The sequence below is a fragment of the Sorex araneus genome, chromosome 1, assembly GCF_027595985.1.
Source record: "Sorex araneus isolate mSorAra2 chromosome 1, mSorAra2.pri, whole genome shotgun sequence".
Lineage (NCBI taxonomy): Eukaryota > Metazoa > Chordata > Mammalia > Eulipotyphla > Soricidae > Sorex > Sorex araneus.
Window position 1 is genome coordinate 127,486,392 of NC_073302.1, and position 17,790 is coordinate 127,504,181.

General features: G+C 39.6%; 1 protein-coding gene across 1 annotated transcript in view; it reads right to left on the reverse strand.

The window, feature by feature from the left end:
• The window catches only part of MROH2B (maestro heat like repeat family member 2B), a 79,414-nt gene that overhangs the window by 21,038 nt on the left and 40,586 nt on the right, over positions 1 to 17,790 (reverse strand). The window contains exons 20-28 of the mRNA XM_004605583.2: positions 15,501 to 15,608; positions 13,532 to 13,684; positions 10,438 to 10,464; positions 9,024 to 9,143; positions 8,741 to 8,820; positions 7,185 to 7,320; positions 6,996 to 7,091; positions 6,639 to 6,728; positions 6,021 to 6,141 (exon numbers count right to left, since the gene is read on the reverse strand). Coding sequence (XP_004605640.2) covers positions 6,021 to 6,141; positions 6,639 to 6,728; positions 6,996 to 7,091; positions 7,185 to 7,320; positions 8,741 to 8,820; positions 9,024 to 9,143; positions 10,438 to 10,464; positions 13,532 to 13,684; positions 15,501 to 15,608 — 931 coding nt within the window. The remainder of the gene's footprint in view (positions 1 to 6,020; positions 6,142 to 6,638; positions 6,729 to 6,995; positions 7,092 to 7,184; positions 7,321 to 8,740; positions 8,821 to 9,023; positions 9,144 to 10,437; positions 10,465 to 13,531; positions 13,685 to 15,500; positions 15,609 to 17,790) is intronic.

Here is a 17,790-nt window from a genome sequence, read left to right on the forward strand (position 1 = left end):
TCTTGCTATGTCCATACAATAATAACTAATATTAAGATGTTAATAAGTGTTTGGACTAAGGAAAGGAAAAAAAACCTTAAGAGTCTGGAAGGGTTTTGGAATGCCCTGCCCTCAGGAAGGGCTTTCTTATGTTGATTTTGCTACCTGGCTGGGGGTAGCCTAGAGGGCAAGGTGGGAGAGACAAGTAGGAGGGAGAGACTAGAGAAGAGAGAGAGACAACAGCAGATCCAGAGAGGACGGAGCTGGGAGTGTGGGAGATGAGAAAGATGGAAGATTGAATAAACGGTAACTAGTCAGCAACCAGCTTGCAGCTTGGTCCTCGTTCTTCCTTTGCCTGCTCTCGGCCAACTGCCGTCCTGGTCAGCCCATACACAGCGGTTCCAGAGCACCGAATGCGGGCAGTGAGACAGAGCCGCCCGGAAAGCCTGCGAGTGCACGCATCCCTCGGCATGCTATAGTTTTTTTACAGTCACATGTGAAGTTATTTAAACATAGTCATGAGATAAATAGGAAGAGAGACCTAAAATTTGAACTATGAAAGTCCTTCTTGCCACTCACTCTTCACTCCACTCCTCTGCATTCTTCAGCCTAGAGGAGGGTCATTAAACTGGCATCAACATTCAGGCTCTTACTCCTCTACTTACTCCTCTTTCCGTTGCAATTAGTTCCACAGTGAGTACTATTGGCATAAATGGAAAAATGATTCTTGTAATGGAAAGCTTGCATCAGCAACTGGTATGATTGTTGTCGATTTATAAATGGAAGCTCTAAGCTTAGGTATACAGTGAACAGATGGGTACCTTCAAAAGTGAGGACAGAGTAGGAGGAGGGAAAAAAGTGTAAAGAGGATCAAAGCGTCGCTCTCCGACCAGATGTGATCCCGAGCGGCTGCACAGGACAGGCCTCTCCATTCCTAAACACCCATGATCCCGAAGGCCAACTACTTTCTGCACCCAGCGGCTTCTTGCAGAAATGCCTCTCTCTAGTCTGTGAACTAAGCTATGGCCCCATACAGCCCCGGAAGGGGAAAGATTTTTCTCTCTCGGCCTTTCCTTTCCCCAGCAGCTGTGTGGTGACTGCCATCTTATAAGGCCCACTAAACAGAGGTTGCAATGATGCGACTTCTGGCAGAAATTTCTCTGGACTTAATTACTAAAATGCCAGAAATCCAAAGCCCCATATTCTCTCCATTCCCAGCAAGGGAAAACAAAATATCACATGATTCTTTTTCGGCAGGTCTGATTGTTGGGGGAAAATTCCAAATAATAATAGTGAATTTTCTGTTGAAATACTGAAAGTAATCAAAGCAAAGAGAAAGTAAAGTGAAAATCATCAGCCACACAGGTGGGGGGTGGGGGTGGGATGGGAGATATGTTGGGGTTCTGGTGGTGGAACATGTGCATTGGTGAAGGGATGGGTGTTTGACCATTGTGTGACTGAGACTTAAGCCTGAAAGCTTTGTAACTTTTCACATAGTGATTCAATAAAAAATTAAAAAAAAAAGAGGATCAAAGGGAACAAACTACAGTTATAAGATGATGAAGTAATGGGGCTGTCACATGACTGTAGTTAATAGCATAGATATATTTGACAATTGGAAAGGAGATGTTATAAACTTTATCACAAGAATTGCAACTATGTGTGGTGAAGGACGTCAACAAAACTCATTTTAAAAGGGAATGGGTTGTGGGGAGAACACTATGATTCACTGTAATTATTTCACAGTATGTAAAAATATTAAATTATTATGTTGTATTCCTAAACATAATATGCTATATGTTGATTGTATATTAATAAAATATATGAGCAATAAAAGTGATGCAAACAAGTAACAGTATCAAACTAATTATTTGTATGTAGTTGGTATTTAATATTCATGCTTATAAGTATTTAATCAATTACAAAAGAGTCAAATTAATAATAAACCTTGGAGATGTCTTTTTAACAAAGAGTAACTGAGTACCTCAAATTTTCCTTTCAGGGTAAGTGACTAGGCTGAAGGAAGGCTGCATAAAATAATAGTAGAATTTAAATTTCTTTCTATGAGGTTTCCTTTTGGCACATTCACTCTCTTAGTAGAACAATTCCTTTGTTCTAACTTAATTCAATTTTTTACTGGCTTGGTAAAAGCATGTGTTTCTAATGAATTAATTTTCCCTAGCACATGAATTCTGGATATTAGTCCTTTATCTAATGCGTTGTGTACAAATATTTTATCTCAATCAGGAGAGATTCTTTATTTTAACTCAAGTCTCTTTTTCCATGCAAAAAAATTAAAATTTGTATATTTGTTTTGTTTTTGGGCCTGAACACCCAACTGTGCTCAGGATTTACCTCTGGCTTTGGGTTTAGATGGGGTTTGGAGGACCATATACAATGTTGGTGAGCTGTGTGCAAGGCAAGCACCTTACCAGCTGTCCTATCTGTCCAGGACTTTAATTTGCTGTAGTATCTTTGTGCAGGCAACTATACTTCTCAGAGAGCTCGGCAATCTACTGAGAGTATCCAGCCCGCATGGCAGAGCCTGGCAAGCTACCCCTGGTGTATTCAATATACCAAAACCAATAATGATAAGTCTCATTCCCCTGACCCTGAAAGAGCCTCCAATCGTTGGGAAAGACAAGTAAGGAGAGGTTGCTAAAATCTCAGGGCTAGGAGGATTAGAGACATTACTGGTGCCTGCTAGAGTAAATCGATGGACAATGGGATCACAGTGATACAGTGAGACAGTGATCTTTGTGCATGGACTAGAGCGATAGCATAGTGAGTAAGGCCTTTGCCTTGCACACAGCTGACCTGGGTACGATTCCTCCATCCCTCTCAAAGACCCTGGCAAGCTACTGAGAGTATAGCCCCCGCATGGCAGAGCCTGACAAGCTACTCATGACATATTTGATATGCCAAAAACAGTAACAAGTCTCACAATGGAGATATTACTGGTGCCTGCTTGAGCAAATCGATGAACAATGGGACAACAGTGCTATAACAGTGCCACAGTGCATCTTTGTGCATATTTGTTTTCTTTGCTTATGGAATCAAATAGTTTAAGAAGCCTCTGTGGCCCATTTCTTGGAGAGTGCTACTATATTTTCTTCAATGTGTTTTATAGATTCTGATCTCATCTTGAGAGCTTTAAGTCACTTTGAGTAAACTTTTGTGAATGGCATGAGATACAGTTCCAGTTTTGTTTGATCACACATGACTATTCAGCTTCTCCAATACCATTTGCTGAAGATACATTTTCTTGCTCCAGTTTATGTATTAAGCTCCTTTGATCATATATTAACTGTCCAAAAATCTCAGTGTTTATCTCAAGATTCTCAATTCTGTTCCATTTGTCTATGAGTCTGTATTTCATACTGCAGTTTTTTTGAGGGGACCTTTTTTTGGGTCACACCCAGCGATGCTCAGGGGTTACTCCTGGTTCTGCACTTCAGGAATGACTCCTGGTGGTGCTTGGGGGACCATATGGAATGCTGGGAATCGAACCTGGGTTGGCCGTGTGCAAGGCAAAAGCCCTACCTGTTGTGCTATTGCTCCAGCCTCACAGTTTTTTTTTTTTTGATCACTATAGTTTAAAGTCAGGAAAAGCAATAATTCCCATTCTTATTTTTCTCTCTGAGTATTGCTTTGGCTATTTGGGAAGTTTTATGTTTCAATACAAATTTTAATATTTTGTTCCAAATTCTTGAAGTATGTTATTGCATTGAAATTTTAATGGAAATTGCATTAAATCTGTATATTTCCTTGGGTATAAAGTCATCTTGACAATGTTTATGCTTCCAATCCATAAACATGGAAGATGGTTTTATTTCCTGGTGTTCTTTTCTATTTCTTCCTGGTTCAACTGCTATGGAAATCAGATTGTATATTTCTCAAAAATAAATTAAGAACTCCCCTCTGACCCAAAGGTACCATTTTTTGGCCCTTACCCTCAACCCCCACCACCCCCTCTAATTTGAAATGATATATACACACTATGTTAATTGTGATGGTTAGTACAATAGTTCAATAGCCAGTTTATGGAAACAACCCAAATGTCCAATGTGGTTGAATGAATCAAGTAGTTGTGGTATATATACACACTGGAATACTATGCAGATATAAGAAAATATGAAGTTATGTACTGGCTTCAATGTAGGTGGATTTGGAGGGTATCATGTTAAGTAAAAGAGTTTAGAAGGAGGACAAATACCAACAATTTCACCTATTTGTGAAATATAGAAAGTCAAAACAAGAGAATAGACAGTATTTAACAATGACAATATCTGGGCACTGGAATGCAAAATAAATTACCAGTGGGGGGAGAAGAAGGGAAAGAAGACCAGATTAGAAGAGATGTAAGAATAATTCTGGGTGATAGTTGACTGCTTTGGTAGTACTGTAGCACTGTGTCACTCTCCTCCCGTTGTTCATCGATTTGCTTGAGCGGGCACCAGTAATGTCTCCATTGTGAGTCTTGTTGTTACTGTTTTTGGCATATTGAATACTCTTGGTAGCTTGCTGGGCTCTCTGAGATGGACGGAAGAATGGAACCCAAGTTGGCCTCGTGCAAGGCAAACTCCCTACCTGCTGTGCTATCATTCCAGCCAGACTGCTTTGGTAGTGGTATAGTAATTTTGTATATTAATACCTTAAACTTTAATGCTATTGTAACTATCTAAACTACAGTAAATAAAAATAATTAACAAATTTCTTTCTTAATGAAGAAGATGGCATTTTAAGACTATACAAGTTTCAGACATGTACCAATAAAAATTAAAATGTGTACAATTCACATTAAGCTCAATATTAAAAGTCTATTTGTATTTTTCATCATACAATCGACTCCTTTTATCTGACTTTATGATGTACCCACTTCCCTCTTTCCTTCTGGTAACCACTTATTGGTCATACTGTTCAATAAGCTTTTAGCTTATTTTTGCTTTATTTAGTTCATGGATTTGTTTGGGATCTCTATTTGCAACGTATGAGTGAAATCACATGGCAACATATTTTTCTTATGTCTATCTGTGAATTGTAATGTTTCCGTGACCCAAGTGTCATCACAGAGCTTGATGCCTGTAAAGGCAATCAATAACTATTTTCTAAGTACTTGACAGAATGAAGAGCTGAATATAGACACAAAACGGTACAATATAGAGCTAAACAGAGACACAGTGTCTCCGTGTGACCTGTGGCTAGCGGAACATGTAAAAGGCAGGACTGGCCTCACTGAAGCACATATTGATTTCACCTAGAAAGGAAGCCCTATTAACAGATTTCAACCAGAGATCGAGATAGTAAAATTCTTTCTATTTACAGACACTGTCAGTTCGTTTCACATGTACTCAGGTGTAGCCAGAGGCCCTGCTACACAAGCCGGAAAAACTGTGCCAGGGAGGTGATTCAGGGGGCTGGAATTCAAGGAGCTGTGGGTTTGATCTCCAGTAGAGTGTGGCCCCCCATCAACTTTAGAAGTGACCTCTGAGCACCATGTGGTCTCTGAGGACCCCGGGGTATAGCTCCCTAACAAAACACAACTACAAAGGAAACAATCAGGACAAGTATTTATTCACAAAGTTATCTCTGTAAGATAAGGTAACTTTGCTGTCACTTAGCTCCATAGTCATCATGCAATTTACTTCAATTTACTCCATGTAACTGAGGAAGGATTTGCTAATATGCTCAACTGGCTAACAATTTAATTGGAACCCCTTAAATTGTTTTATCTATTTTTATGACACTTTGGTGTTATTACCTCTATTTTTAAACAACATAAAACAAATACTGAGGAAAATGTTAACTTGTTTTGGAGAGACACTTTTTTTACAATTTAAAAATATCTGAACTCAGAAATGGGAGACTGGGGGAGAGATGGGGTAGGGAGGAGAGGGGGAGAGAGAGAGAGAGAGAGAGAGAGAGAGAAAGAGAGAGAGAGAGAGAGAGAGAGAGAGAGAATGTCAGAAAGACAGACAAATGTATACAGAGGAAAAAACAGGAAACAAAAGAAAGTAACGGGTTTCCCATCTTTCCCTCACCTTTTATTTTGAACAGACCAATAGTGGAGCTGGTGGCTGCCTGACGGATGGTAGATAGGGTGTCGCAGGAGTGAGGAACCAGGACTCCAAGGATTGAGGCGATTTTAAATTTCTGTGGTGCCTGCAGGACAAACCTCAGGATGGGTAAGGGGTGACATCCCAACGTATTCCCAACACTGGATATTAAGTCCTTTGTATAAGGACCCATAGGTCCTTAGGATTAACTGGAACCTTGAACTTTTTTAAGGACAGTGGGAAAGGAAAGAAGCAAAGACCATTGGCTGAATTCCAGGGTGGTTGTTGTATTTCGAGGTGGGAGAGAGTCATCACCCAAGTGTGTCTCTAGAAAACACCTTATACCGAATCAGAAATCCTTCGCATAGGAGTTTTGGAATCCAGAGGCTTCAACAAGAATTCCTTGTTGTTATTAAACATTGTAATTCATTTGTTGTAGGGTATCCCTTACCTGAAAGAGCCTCCAATGTGGCACCATTGGGAAGGACGAGTAAAGAGAGGCTTCTAAAATCTCAGGACTGGGATGAATGGAGACGTTACTGAGACCGCTCGAGAAATTCGACGATCAACAGGATGATGATGATGATGATGATGATCCCTTACCTTGACGTTATCTGTCAACACCATTGCAGCTATCTGGAAGGCTCTTTCTCTTTCCCATTCTTTGTTTGAAACAAGCCACATTCGGAGAAGCTATTAAGTCAAAGAACAAAGGTCCTTTCCTTAGTGTTTACTTATTCATTCTCATTCTCTCATTCTTGCTGGGACCATTCTCAATAAATACTGACTTTTATTCAGGTGGGAGGGTACTCCCTTTCCACCAGCATGTTTAAGAAGGACTAGCTGCAATGATGGGGAAGGCGGGTCAGATGGGGTCTCCCCATGAAGAGAATGAAGTAGGGGTTCTTTGGGGTACAGATTAGAGAATGTGGGAATCTATGTCCATGGAACTCTACTAACATTAAACATTTCTTCACACTCTTCTCCTTTCTCATTTTCCCATATCATGGTTTTAATCAGCTTTCCTAGGGCGTCCATGGATCGATGGTAGAGAAACTGAAACCAGAGGTGAGTGTGAGTCTCAACCGAGTGGAGAGAGTCAAGTCCCTCTGGAATAGTTCGTTCTACTCCAGCCTCACCCCTGCATACTTTAATGTGCTCCTTGTCTTGGTCTGTCTGACCATCATCTATCAGTTTTTCAAGAGGTGGAAGGGGCAGCAGTCTCCGGATATTCTCTTCAAGAACATTAAGTTGGTCATTTAGTGACAATGTCGGTTTCAGTGTGCTGAAATGAGAAATATGTGGAGGGAAGAGTATTATGATAGAGTACACACACACACAGTAGGGTTCCTGAAGACTGTAAAACACACCTGTCAGCCAGTTTCATCTTTCTAACATGCCAGAATGTTGAAGGAAGGTGGTGACAGGAGTGGAAGCAGCATTATTTACCATTATTTACAACCTTGTCCATTTTTGATGGATGAATGGATGAATAAAGTTTAGTATAAGACAAAATGGAATATTTTTTCAGTGTTAGTAATAAATGCAATTATGACACACATTATAGTATTGGTGAACCTTAAGAATGCTTTCCTAAGTGAAACAAGTCACAAAAAGACATAGCATAATTACACTTTACGCACAGAGTAGCTAACCTATAAAATTTATAGAGCTAGAGAATGGGATAGCTGTTGTTAAGATGGTGGAGCGGAGAAATAGAACATTATTCTATGGCATAGAGTTTTAATTTTGCAAGGTGTACAAATGTCTGCAGATTGGTTATATAACAATATGAATGTATTAACATAATCTAACCAGCACTTAAGAATAGCTACAATGGTACTTTTTCATTTGTTTGTCTTTTGGGCCACACCCAGCAGTACCCAGAGCTTTGTGCTCAGGGATCAATCTTAGCAGTGCTCAGGGGACCATATGCAGTTTCAGGGATTGAACCTGGGTCAGCAGCATACAAGGCAACCACCTTAACCCCAGTACTCTGGCCAAAGATATTGCAGTTTATGTTATGTGCATTTTTCTACAAAGTACAAAAAAAGAGAAAACCCAAACACTTTTCTGAAGAATTTTTAATAACATGGGACTACATAGAAGGAGTAAAAAAAAAGCCAGATAAAAACCATGTGAAGAGAAGAAACTTAATCCTGCAATTAAAATGGAGAACTAGAAGCAATAACTTGAAAGAAATATACCAAAACATAAGGGATAGGAAGAGGAAAATTTATTTTTAAAAACTGTCTTTCTGTATTTTCCAAGTTTTAACTATTGGTTTTTATCTCTTTTTCTTCAAGGGGAAAATATTAGCTTAAAATTTGCTTAAAACTATTTCCTTCAAGTTTATTGTGTCTAACCAAGGGAAATGTGATTATGGCTTTTATAAGTTTTTAATGGGAAGATTAAAATTTGTCTACAGGCTAAGACCTAGAAAGAATATTTTTTGTTGCACAAAAATCTCATTCCTCCTAGAGCAAGATAGGTGATTTCTTGAAGTAGCTCCTTAGTGACTCATCAACGATCAGTCTGTTAATTTCTGTAACTCTGGAAAGAGAGAAAGTCCCTCTTTGCAGTAACATGTTGATGCAGTGTTCATTTGGGGAAGCTGCATTTACCCCAATGGATAAATCAGTTACCATAAGGAGGATGTGGGGAAGGAAATATTTTCTTAATGAGACCAACAAACAATACCCTACCTGAGGTATCGGAGGGCAATTAAGGCTTTCCATCGAACGGGAGTAGCTAAGGAATCCAAGGGCTCGTCCCTGACGAAGTCCTGCAACACAGACATGTAGGTGAAACAGGGAACTTCGGGGAGGTGAGGTCACCATCTCATCAAACAGTGGTATGACCTTGGTCAGAAAAAGGGCATCGATCTGTTGGCCAGGGCAGGTAGATTATCCCATTTCCAAAAAGGACCGTGTTGAACTCTTGAAATGAACTTCATCCGGTCTTGCCACAGCCTCTTAGCATACTCACCAGCATGTAACTGAGTAACACCTCCTTGTAGGAAAACTTGAATGTCTGGTCCTCAGCATCTTGGACAGCAATGCCAATCTCCGTGATACTTCGTGTGAAACTCATCTGCAGATCCATGTCCTAAAGCAAAATGATTCATGATGCAAGCCCGGGCCTTCATATCTACCTTTGTAAATATTTCACTAAAGTTGAAATATGCATCCCAAAAGGAGCTGAGAATCTACTTTGCGTGTCATGTCAACAAGGACCTAAGTTTCAGGAGAAGGAAAGTCAACCTCCTTTGTCCTGTATCCTGTCTTCCTTATGGTGTGGTTTTCAAACTTTTTTCGACCATAAACCATAGATAGAAAGCAGTTTAAAATTTCAGGAAGCCTCTAGAGATGTGCGTACACACACATATAATTGAAATAAAATTTTAATGACATTTACTTGCTGAATACTATGTATTGTCAATTTATCTTTTATTTCATTACAAAAGTAACTTTCCTATTCATGATGTATAAGCTCTATTAAATTGATTTCATGTTCTACTAGTGGATTACACCCAACGTTTTAAAAACACTGCGGTGGTTTATAACCCAATTTCCAAACCACCTTAACTAAAAATAGCTCCCAGATTTGCCTTATATTATGCCAAGAATTGCTTCAAAAATGCATTAATTTGTTATATATTGGGAACTTTTCCTCTGGAATTGAGCCAGGAGGACATCTACACCTAAAATATTTTAAATTTAAATTTTATTTTATTTTTTATAGTTAAATCACCATGAGATACATAGTCACAAGGTTATTCATGTTTGGGTTTTGGTTAGGCAATGTTTCAACATCCATCCCTTCACCAGGGTGCATTTACCACTACCAAGTTCCCCATTTCCCTCATTCCAACCCCCAATCCCCTCACCCCAAGTCTGCCTCTATAGCAAGCACTTTTCTTCTGTCTCTGTCTCTGTCTCTGTTTCTCTCTCTCTCTCTCTCTCTCTCTTTCTCTCTCCTTTCTCTCCCTCTCTTCTTTTTGGCATTATGGTTTAGCAAAAAGATACCGAAAGGTTATCATGTATATTCCTTTTCCTCCTTTCAGCATTCAGTCCTTATCCAGAGCGATCATTTTCAACTATCATTTTCATAATGGTCCCATTTCTATCCTAACTGTCCTCTCCCCACAACTTGTGGCAAGCTACCAACCATGGGTCAGTTCTTCTGGCCCATATTACTACGTGTCCTTGGATAATAAGCTCATACTGTGCTTTTTATATCCCACAAATGAGTGTAATCATTCTGTGCCAGTCCTTCTCTTTCTGAATCATTTCACTCAGCACATTTTCTAGGAAGGACATTTACACCTAATGTATATCCAGGGGAATCATAATTTGTATTAAATATATACACATAAATATATATATAAATGTATATATACCTTGTTTATCACAGACATGCCCAGAACCTAAAAGATCAAAGGCAAAAGCAGAATAAAACAGCAGTTAGTAACTTTTTTCACTCCGAAGAACCCATCAAATGGAAAGGACATCAGGGAAGCAGGATTTCCATTCTTGCCGTGGACTGAGGACTGTTCACTTCCTCTCCCATTTTTAACGTGAGACCTTGTGCTTTGGAAGATTGATCCCCACCAGTTGAGTCATGACTAAGCTACACAATGTGGCATACAAACACAAAGACATTGAGTTTTCAGATTTTGAAATCACTTTAAAGGGGATCTACCAGAACATGGAAAGGAAAAGAGGTTCTAAGAAGAGACTCTTGGGAGAAAGAACAATTAAGAAGAGTTGTGCAATGGAAGTTAATTTGGTAGTTGACTTTGGAACTGAGTGTTAAGTTAGTTCTCCTATAATGCTTGTGTTGAAAATTTTCAAGAGTCTGCATGAGCACTAAGATATACTAGCTGAAAGGAACAAAAAAAGATACTCAAAGTACATGTACACACAAACATCCCAGTCATCTGCTATCTACTTCAGTTTACTGTGGGATGTGGATCACTCTCATCCAAATCTGGTATTAAAATTCTCTACTGTAACATCCTCACCTAGTTAAAATGGCTATATAGAACAACTTAATGGTTAATTATGTTTCAATTAAGAAAAAAAACCTCTCTTCACTGGATATCACTATATCACTGTATCACTGTCATCTCTTTGCTCATCGATTTGCTTGAGCAGGCACCAGTAACGTCTCCATTGTTAGACTTGTTGTTACTGTTTTTGGCATATCAAATACGCCATGGGTAGCTTGCCAGGCTCTGTGGTGCGGGCGGGATACTCTTGGTAGCTTGCTGGGCTCTCTGAGAGGGGTGGAGGAATCGAACCTGGGTTGGTTGCGTGCAAGGCAAATGCCCTACCCGCTTCACTGGATATATAAAAAGAAAAGACATAGCAAGGAAATAACAAATGCCCAAAGGTAACATAAAGATAGTGGGTTTTTTGTAGGAAGTTTACCGCAGTAGGGGGAGGTAAAAGGGTGAAATAGGACTGGAGGAAGTGTGGGGCTTTCTGTGGAGGAAAGCAGACAGTTGTCGAAGGTGTGGTCTGGTGCTGGAGTGTTTCACGCATGAAATCCTACTGTCTGTAATATTGTAAGCCATGGTGCCCAAAATAAAATTAGACAGACAAACAAGCAAAATGATCTCCACTGGATTTCAGATATCCACCATCCTTCATAACAATTTCATAACTGACTCGAATGTCTTTAAAGAAAATGTGTCATAAATATTTGTAGCATGTATGTTTTATTTTTATAACAGTTGCTTTTAAAAATTAGCTTCCTCTTTTAAATATGTTTCTGCTGGAGTTTTTGGAGTGTTATGTTCTAATCCCACTTTCCCCCTAACCCCTGTGGTTTTCCTTGAACCATTTTGCACATAGGATGTATTACAGTAGGAATGATCTCTGAGCACTGATAGGAGTGATCTCTGAGCACAAAATGAGGAGTGAGCATCAAGCACCACTGGGTATCTCCTCCCTTCAAAAAAAAGATAGAAAAAGAATTCAGATTCCATGGGTCCTTAGAGAGAATATGGGATTATTACTTGTCTTGTTTGCAACTGATCCTGGTTCGATCCCCAGCACCACAGGAATGTGCCTTGAGTAGCAAAACAGGAGTAGCCTGAGCACTCCAGGGTGTGGCCCACTACTTCCTACAATTCTCCCCCAAATAAATAAATAAAAATATAAGAGTTCATGAAACAACCAGGAACACTGTGATTTATTAGATATGCAATTGAGGAATGTATTCCATTGCCTTAGACTCTTTCACTAGCTTAGATTTACTAGATCAATACTATTATTTTATAGTTGCAGTACTGCTTCACCATGCCCCACACTAGAGTGCTGAGATTCTTCCACCAGAATCCCAAGGCCCGTCCTTCCCACTTAGTACCCCAAGATCACAGTTTTATTGACTTTATCTTAGGGCTTTCCTTTAGGGATTGTCAGATCCCCTGTTTTGTTTCTTTCTGCTCTTCATTTGAGTGAAATCATCTGGAGTTTGTCTTTTTCCCCTCTACTCATTTCAATTAGCATAACATAGACTTATAACTGTGATGGCACGAGCTCTTCATGAGTTCATTCTTTTTGCATAGACACATGAAAAGTGTCAAGAGTACAATTCTATGAGTCAGTTGGATTGTGAAGAGCACAGTAGAGAATATAAGGAAGCATAGAATATAATCCCCAATATGACGGTGCTGAAAACATAATGGAGGACCAGGTGTACATGTCATTGATGAAAGCTCTTCAAAATTGACTGTGGAAAGGTAACTGGCAAGCCATAGTTTGTTTGACTTCCAAGTATGTCTGAGGTAGCTAACTTGGTACTAGCTATAAAAATGGCTAAATTGACAAATATGTAAGACAGTTATAAACAGTTACACAAAATGCTATAGGTAGAGGGATGATCGAATGAATTCTAACTCAGTTCCATTACCCCAGGGCAGGAATATTCTAGAATATTCTAGGCATATTTGAGGTGCATCAAAGGCCTTTAGAGTGGCTGGGATGAATGTGGATGAAAAGAGATAGTAAATTCTGAGGTGAATTGAGAAGATGGATAAATGATATGTTTTATGGTTTAAAGTTTACATATGTAGAACTTTCTGTGCTGCTTATGAGGTACTGTTTTAGGGGTTGGTCAATATTACCATATAAAATATTAAACACCTGCCATTAATAATATTTTAGAGATTGTTATAGAGAAATAATAGCCAGCTGCCCTGTTGTAGTATTTTAAGTCCAAAAGCAGATGAGGCTACTCAGGGAACAATTGATCTGGGATGGCATTGAGAGACTGGCAGGACATGAACTACAAAAGGCCTCAGAAAAGAAATCAATCATCTGATCCGATTTCAAAATAGAATTTTATATTCTTATTTTCCAAATACATCAGCCCATATTTTTCCTTCAGTTGTATCCTTTGAACATTGAAGATTCTTAAGAGCTGAAACCCTTTGAAGTTTGGAGACCCCAGTCTAGAAATGGAAGCGGTCCTACATTGGCCATTACCTGACTACACTGACCATAAAGAAGCAAGACTTGGGATACGATGTCTTGATTAAGCTTGGCAAGGAGTTGGCTTCTGGGAGCATGGAGGGCCACAGCTCCATAGATCAGTATGACATCAGTCTTGGTCAAGCTCTTTTTCCCTGAAAAAATACCCTGAAGACCAAAAGAGAGAGACATTAAAAATACAAGTGAAGGGACTTTCGATCATGGCTTCCCTAATTGTATGGACTGAGATGATTGGTCAAAAAAACTAATATTATTATTTGTCCAGATTTAAGTATCTAGGACTGTCGTGTTATTCTACCAGACCTTATCAGCGGTACCTGTGATAATGTTTATATAATTTTTTATTTATTGAACCCATCTCCATGGAAAGGAAAATATGTACAACGAAAGCTGTCCATAAAATTTAAGCAACTGGCAAAGGTTGCAAACCTAAGCGTAGGTCACAGGTTAACATTAGTGACAGAAAAATTTCTGTCAACTTATTATGTAACTGGATATTTGGTCAGGCTTAGGCAGACTTGGAGATAGGATAACTGCGACATGAAGACAGGAAGCATGGATGAAGGAATCTCTGCTGTTTTACTTTTCAATAAAGATTTGGAGGTAAAGGTTGTTTTTTTATTGGTGGTGCACACCTAGCGGTTTCAGGGCTTACTCCTGACTCTGTGCTTAGGGATAATTCCTGATGGGAATTGGGAGACCATATGGAACACCTGGGATTATGCCAAGGTCAGCCCTGTGCAAGGCAAGTGCCCTACCCACTGTAATAACACTCCAGCCCAAGAAAAGATTATTCTTTAAAAATTATTTATGAATATGCTTTAAGAGTGACAATAGCCAGGGTTGTTTCGAGTGCTAAACCATAAGCCTTTCATGCATGTAGCCCTGGGTTTGATCCACAAGCACTGTTAATGAGAGCACCAGTGCCCCTTTTCTGCACACTTACAAAGACAAAAGACAAAAAAAAAAAGGAATAGGGGCGGGAATGCTTGACTTGCATGCAGCCTACCCAGGTTCAATCTCTGGCATCACATAGGATCTGTTTAACACTAGCTGCAGTGATCCCTTAGCACAGACAGAGATGTAAGAGTTGAGCATTGCTGGGCATGACACAAAACCAGAAACAAACAAAAAGAGAAATGAAAGTAAAATGATAGTAATCAGTTCATTACTTGTTATTTATAAAATATTTTAACATGACATATAGTATCTAGAAAATGGCATTGTTTTTTATTCTTGAAAGAATGAAAAAGAGGGTATGTTAGTATAAATATAAAAATAATTGTTATAATAGTTTTTAACGTATGATTCCCTGAGAATGTCTTGGGAGAGCAGTTTCTGGAACAGACTTTGAGAAGCCCTGTCATGGAAGCAATGAATAAGACTTTGAGAGCTCTTGACAACTCTGCCATCATATAAGGTGCCCCTAGATTGTAATGGTAGCGCACGCGCGAGAGCGCGCGCACACACACACACACACACACACACACATACACACTGTAGGCTAAATGAGCTACATGCAGAGGTGAATGATCTGATTCCTTTAAATGTAGTAGGTAAATTATCCAGATTTGAGCCCTTCAATGGTTTTTGCTTTCTTCTCTTATGAACCTTTAAAATTCACTTTAAATAAACAATTCAGTAGCTTGGTAACACAGTTTCAGATGATTTTCTCATGCCTCTAACTTCATAATTCAAATAAGTAAATAGATAAATCTAGTGGAAGTCACCAAGAACTGGAAGACTGATCTTTACAGTTTTACGGACATCTACTTATGTCCTATCCCTTGCTTTAGTTCTCACTGTGCACATTCCAACCCCCCAGATATATCAGGAATGACACAACTCTTCATTTTATTAATGTTCTCTTTCCAGCAGCAAACTCTGGCTCATTCTAAATGTTGGTTGAAGTCCTATTTGGCAAATTTTCAGCACTTCTGAGTTACAAGATTATTCTCTTTACCTTACATCGATTCATAAAAAACTTTTCATGGTCTTGGAATGTTTTAAGAACCTTTAAGACAGTATCCAAGTGGCTCTCAGCACAAAATCCTAAAACAGATGTTATTCCCTAAAATCAGAAAAGATATGACATCTTCAGTTTAACCATTCATTTATTTTAACAAGTATTGATTGCATGTCTATTATGTGGCAGACCCTCTTCTAGGTGCAAGTTATACAATAGTGAGCAAAACACCATATCAGGATCCTCATCCTTGTGGCATGTACAACCAAGGGTGTGTATTTTACTAATAATAAACAACAAACAGGAGATTTGGGTGGCAGCTGTCTCTCTCCACCACCTGCATTCAGTAGTCTTGGGCCACATCCCCCACCCCGGGGAGGTTGATGGTGAAGGGAGGACCAAGGAGGGAAACGAAGGCCAGGCTGGTTGGAGTCAGTTGCAGTTTATACCATTCCCATCTCCATTCTCCTCTGATTCTCCCTCTGTTTTTCCCTCCCCCCCCACCAGCCTAGTTAAATCCTAAGTCATGAGGGGTAGGGGTCAGAATTACACGTAGGTCATCATCATCATCATCATTATCATCATCATCATCATCATCATCATCATCCCATTGATTGTCGAATTTCTCGAGCAGTCTCAGTAATGTCTCCATTAATCCTAGCTCTGAGATTTTAGAAGCCTCTCTTTACTCATCCTTCCCAACGATGCCGCATTGGAGGCTCTTTCAGGGTCAGAGGAATGAGATCCAGCATTATTATGGTTTGGGCATATGAATACATCATGGGGAGTTTGTGAGGCTCTCCTATGTGGGCAGGAAACTCTCGGTAGCTTGCCACATTCTAGAGAGGGAGAACTAGGCTATAAGATGTTCCGGGAGCTTGGTTTTAAGTCTCTGGATGTTGGCCGTTGGTGGGATTACATGGCACTGGGGGCAGTCCCTGAGTGTGACTGCCTAGCTACTGAAAAATGGGAAATCTTGCTGGAAGAGGTATGGAAAATGGGAAATCTGGCCAGAAGAGGTACGTAGGTATGGTCATACAATCAACAGAGGTAAAGTCTTTACCTCAGGGGAAACTTCTTCTAGGACAGATTCTCATTCAACAGTATGACCTCCCAAGAGTGGAATCCCATGAGTGTGTTTCTCCTCTTCTTGTCCAATAAAAATATAAACTCATTTTGTATGGACACAGTAAGAGATACATTAAGCTTATAGAATTGCTCTCCTGGGATCATCTCGATCTCAGACTACAGTGCTCAGGCCAGATTAGTCTTTCTTAACCCTAGCAGGGTCCTACTCTTGTTGTTACTTTTGGATCATGACAGCATTTGTCCATGACCGTGCTCTGAACTTATAGTTGAGTATTGTGGTGGTTTGCCCTGGCCCATTTCAATGCCAGGGTAGCTCACAGCTTGCCCTAGGTCCATTCAGTCCCTCATTGGAACCCTGCTTTTGGGGTGCTAGGAACTAAAGACAACTGAGGCTTTAGTCGAGAAAGCAGATGCCCTGGAGTGTGGATTGTTTGGAGACAGTTTACTCCCAAGTTACAGAAGCATAATATTAACTGTCTTCCTTTGTCCATACAAAAAGAACATTGCTTTAAAGTAAACTATTCAAAAGACATAAGGAGAGGAGAAAGGCAATATTTCACTCATACATATAAAATCATAGATTTCTGAGGAATATGACCTTTCAAGTTGACAGAGTCTGATTAGGGGAAAAGGTGACAGACCGATTGGGGAAGAAAGCATAGAGAGGAGTTTACAAATGAATACAGTGGAATGGAAGTGCCTCAGGAGCACTGTGATAAACCTGAGCTCCCTTTGGCAAGGGGAACAGGACATACCAATGTTATCCTAAAATGTGTAGAGCTACATTCCAATAAACACAGAGGAATGGAGGTGCTTCAGGAGCACTGTGATGGGTATCACCTGAAAAACCTAAGCTCTCTGTAGCAAGGGAGAAAGGACAAACCAATGCTATCCTACACAGGGGAAGTGACAGTAATTAAGCACAGTTTTATTACTATCAATATATAATTGAATTGACTAGTGCTGTGGTGAAAATAAAAAAAATTAAAGAGAGAACTTTGTTATAGGTTGGAGGGGTTTGTCTTTTTAAATAGAATGGCCAGGAGTGGCCTCTTTGTCAGGGTGGCATAGAACATAGTCTTGAAATAAGCAAAAGGCAAGTTGTTGGGCTGAAGAGAAGTGATCCAAACAAAGGGAAAGTAAATGAAAAAGTACTTATGTTTTCAGGGAACTACCAAAGTAGTGAACAAGATGAGGA